Source organism: Limulus polyphemus, unplaced genomic scaffold, assembly GCF_000517525.1.
Source record: "Limulus polyphemus unplaced genomic scaffold, Limulus_polyphemus-2.1.2 Scaffold248, whole genome shotgun sequence".
Lineage (NCBI taxonomy): Eukaryota > Metazoa > Arthropoda > Merostomata > Xiphosura > Limulidae > Limulus > Limulus polyphemus.
The window spans coordinates 79,989-84,947 of NW_013665858.1; the positions used below are offsets into that span (position 1 = coordinate 79,989).

Below are 4,959 nucleotides of genomic sequence, written 5' to 3' on the forward strand. Positions count from 1 at the left end.
TTATCTATATATATACTAATATAGTACTATTAGTTAATAAGCGACTACTTTAAATTTTTAAATTTAAGTTAACGTAAAATAATACACACACTATATATATATATATATATATATATATATATATATATACACCAATACAGCAAAATACTTCAAAGTCTCTTTGACACTGAGGACATGAAAATGTTACAATGTAATTTTTTAAACATTTTTGAGTAAATCTTATGTTCAACATATTTTAATATTCTGGTTGATTTAGAAGTTTTGGAATATCTGTTACACTGTCATAACATTTCTTGAGTTCGACATGTCTGTCTCTTCATTTTGTAGTTGAGTTACCATAGATTCCAGTTCTCTTAGCCCATGTGCCGAGCGCTCATACTGATGAGCTACCAGTTTGCGGTAGAAGTGCACTGCAAATCCCAGAAAGACGAGCACTACAGGAATTAGTATGACTGTTGCAGCCACAGCAGCATTCTTACTATAACTGTAAAACTTTACCCAACACAGAATGGCTATCTCAGCCATAAACAAAAGAATCCCAAGCACTGTGGAAAATCCCCATGCAATTTCAATGTAGATGTGCAATTTTTCATGAGGAGACTCTGATACAGTTGCAACCCCGTGTACACTGGCAACTGACTCTAGGTTAGGTAGAATACATGTGGAGATCATCAGAGCTAGCATGTGAACAGACACTAGAAGTGTAGTGCAGACACTAAAAGCAATTAGTAACCCTTTTGGAATGTCGTGGCTCATCTGGACTTCTACCATTGCCACCTGTAGGGATGCAAATTACAAAAGTGATTTTGTTTTTACTTTAGAAAATATATCTACAAAAGTATAGCTAATATTTCTTTGAAACATTTCAAAATCACATTAATAAAGTAGTTTACAGCATAAACTAGATAATGAATTGAAAAAAAGATGTCTATGCGTAAAATTATAACAACTAGCATGAAACCGTGAAAGGTTTATTAAAGTTAACAAGTCATATTAATGAATAGTAAATCCCTCAAAAAAGAAATTTTTTGTTCTTCAAAATATGCCAGTGGCAGTATAAAGTTTTTTTTTTGTATTGAAAAGCAATAAGTAACATGCGACTTAAAAACATCTCACTTAATATAAGTGTGTTTATCTTGAAAGTATGTATAAACAATGTGTGAAAAAAAATCCATGAAATAACTGATAGGATTTGAAAATGCAATGTAATTATAGAATTAATATTTTAACTACTTATGAATAAAAATAGTGTTTCTGTTTTTGTCCTAAATATGCTAGTAATGAATGAAAGTGCACAGACTGTATGTATACTCCATGTAATGAAAGAGGAAACTGGAGAAATCCCATCAGTATACCTAGTAGCCACCCCCCACTGACTGATGTATATTTAACTAATTCTGTAGCTGTGAAATCTATGCATTTTGAAAGAAAAAATAACTTCTTCTTGACACATCCCAAATCATTCCTAGTTGATTAAACCATACTGACAGGTCCAAATGCAAAAACATAGGAGTTAAAGGACAAACAAACACACTTCTATCAAATTATACTAGGATTTATAACCCTTAAACTCATATGCATATTAACCTTCACACAGCTTATTTTGCCATGATACCTAATACGCTGATCCTCAAAAGACTTCTATCACATTCTTAAATTATAATAAAACTAATATTGCTTGTTCGTCTATTATAAAAATGTTTAAAAGATATGCATTTTCCTACCTATGTACATATATGTTTGTGTTTTTATGCATGTATGATTGTTCCATTAGGGGACATCCCAGCATATTATATGCCCAGAATTTTCCTTTGGACACTGAAAATTGAATGTGTGGCACTCTCCAGGGTATTCATATGCCCACAGGCCTAAAAAAAATCATTTCTGGTTTTTGACTGACCCTATTTTATTGCTGCAACCCTAAAGAATTTTCAACCTTCTTTTTAAATAACATTTTGACATGGCCTTCAAAATTTAAATTACCTTATGAATTCTTGCAGTTTACTTGTAACGGTTGCAAGAGTAAGTCATGATCTTTGTAAGTTAATCGCTACCCCTGGAATAGCAAGATGTAGTATGTTTGTTTGAATACTGTCCTAACTCATTAAAATATTCAGAACACATCAATACTGCTTGTAACATTTAGACACATCTCAAGCAACAGTGAACAAACACAAATATAAACAAGACATACAGTATGTACAAGTACAGTCCAAATGTCCTGGTTTGGAACATGCAATGTGTTTTAATGTAACAAAGTAGTACAATTACAACAGTTAACACAGAGTAGGTTTTGTTTTAAGTCTTCAAAGTTTATAATACAACTTCGGAAACTGATGCCCTGGAAGTCCTGAACTTCCTGTTTTTGCTAATGAGTGTAAGGGCTGCTCGTATATCTATTAGTGAATAATATGTTACAAGTCTTATAAATCAGGCTTGTTGTTATGTAAAAACAACCACTAACTTGTGTTAAATGTAGACTTTCATATCCCTGTTATTATCCAACATGTTTGAATGAATTCAAACTTATTTCACCCAACATATCATTCCAGCCATAAAACACTTTTGTTTAAGAACATGTTTAGATTAGAATTTCTAAAATTTAGAGTTCTGATGCTAAATATTTTGGTTCATGATCTTAGCATTATCATTTCATTGCCCAATTGCCTTTCTATGAGCAGTTTATAAGAGCACATGAAAGCTTTAAAAAGAAATGAAACTTTAAATTAGAAATATACAGTGTCTATCCATTTTATAGGCCTTAAGAAAAAAAGGTATCTACATATGTTTGTACCTATTGGTCACAAGTTATGATTAAATTAAATACGTAATTCAGTATGCTCACATACCAGAACAGATGTGTAAAAAAAATGCCATTACTGTTGTTAAAAAAATTAGTTAAAAAGTTTTAATATGACATTACTTCTAAATTCTAAAAGAAATGAAAAGAAGTTGACTTAGTTTAGATAAAAGTGATGATGTGATTGTCATGATATAAACTAATCTGCAGAATACTTTACCCCTGACTGCTCATATGGTAAAGAAAATACTTAGTTTGGTTTTAAATCACCATACAAATAAGCAGAATAACAGAAGGTCATTTACCCATTCAGGGTACACTTTCACAGCTTGAACAACCATGAAAATAATTAATTGAAACTATGTACTTTCTTATCCATCGAAAACTGACTCAATAATTCCACAGTCAAGTTTATTACCCATGGATTGTCATAATAATGGCTTATGGAAGATGATAAATAATTATGGTATTACGTTAGAATGTAAAATTTTCCTTGTTAAAAGATAACATTTTTTTTACACTAAAAATGTATTTCCAATAGGTACTTACCTCATCTCACCCAAAGCTATCTCAATCCTGGACTGCCCCCTAAGCATTGCTAAAATGTTTTGCTAACAGCACACCAGTCTTTTATACCCTATCAGTTTTGTACCCTTTCAGAACATGTGCTGATCATGTGACTACCCTCCGCCAATCATACTGTGCCCTCTATACTAGCACAGCTAGCGCCCTCTACTATTCTATAATAATCTTCAGTTTCGAGAATGGGCAGGTACAAACCAGAAACATTGGCATATCAGTGGGGAGGAAGGGTGAAAGGAGGTAAGTACCTATCAGAAATACGTTTTCAGTGTAAGAAAATGTTAACTTCTGAAACAGTCTTCCCTCTTCTCACCCAAAGCTAGAATCCCACACTGCAAAGGTGAAGGGGCTGGTGGAGGTGCATCAATATCAAATCAAGCGGAAAGCGACTACACCAAAAGAGGTGGTGTACAAAAATATGAAAAGAAAGCACACCTGTGCGGTATAGCACCACTTCTGGAATGGTATGCTCTTCACCCAGTAATCACATGGAAAGCGAGTTAAAGCACATGTCTACACATTAGAATACCAATTATGCAAAGAGTTTGAATCTATTTGGGTTTATTCTAGTGAATAAAAGAGGAGAAGGCTTTTAATGGCAGGTTGTTACATACCACCATATGAAAACTCTAAAGTGAGATTATAATTTCAGTTGTTAAGTCCTAATTATGGGTGATTTTAATTTCAGTCATACAGATTGAGAAATGTTTAGAGTCAAACCATTAAGGGAGACAGATTTTTTTTTGAAACAGTCCAGGATGGTTTTCTTCACTTATTGATCGAGGAAGCCACTAGAAACAATGTTATTTTAGATTTATTGTTAGCTTCTAATACAGAGACGGTAGAGTCAGAGGAACGTCTGAATACAACTGATCATTGTTCTTTATGTTTGATGTTGTTTTATTGAACATAGGTATCAGAAATGAGATTTTGGTTACAATTTAAAATACAAATTTTGAAGGAATGGGACAAGAATTATCTGTTGTGAATTTGGCAACTGAATTAACTGAAGATACTGATCAAACATAGTAAAATTTTGTAATTAAATTTCTAATATTCAAGAGAGACACATTTCTTATAGAAAAAAAGAAAGACTAAAAGTAAACACTGTACAAAAGTTTCAAAAAGGTTATGATTTCATTATATAGGTTGCTGGTTAGGCCACATCTGGAGTATAGTGGTCAGTCTTGTGCTTCTTTTCTTAGGAAAGACTTTGAATTATAGGATATGGTTCAGAGGAGGGCTATTATGAAGATACCTGGGAAGGAAAGATTGTTTTAAATTGTTTTCTTTTGGAAAAGGGGGGTTAGAGGGGATCTTATTAAAGTATTTAAGGTTGTTAAGGGAATTGATAGTGTCATGCATTATCTTATTTTCCATTTGGTGGTGAGAATGGTAGAACTAGAGGACACAAATATAAATTTTGGAAAGGTATGGGTCATCTTTAGCCGAGTAAAGCTGTGCACTCAGTGGTATTTGTTAACTCTTTCAACATGGGCTCGGTCCCTGGGACTGACCTCGTAATCATTTTGTGCTTGTTATAGTTTTCATGCTATAACTTTTTAATTAGTAAGCAT

General features: G+C 32.9%; 1 protein-coding gene across 2 annotated transcripts in view; it reads right to left on the reverse strand.

Moving 5' to 3' along the window:
• Window positions 1-116: 116 nt before the first annotated feature.
• The window catches only part of LOC106478772 (calcium release-activated calcium channel protein 1-like), a 10,993-nt gene continuing 6,150 nt past the window's right edge, over window positions 117-4,959 (reverse strand). For both annotated transcript variants that reach the window (XM_013939336.2, XM_022382413.1), the window contains one exon: window positions 117-777. In XM_013939336.2, coding sequence (XP_013794790.1) covers window positions 274-777 — 504 coding nt within the window. In that variant the 3' untranslated portion in view covers window positions 117-273. The remainder of the gene's footprint in view (window positions 778-4,959) is intronic.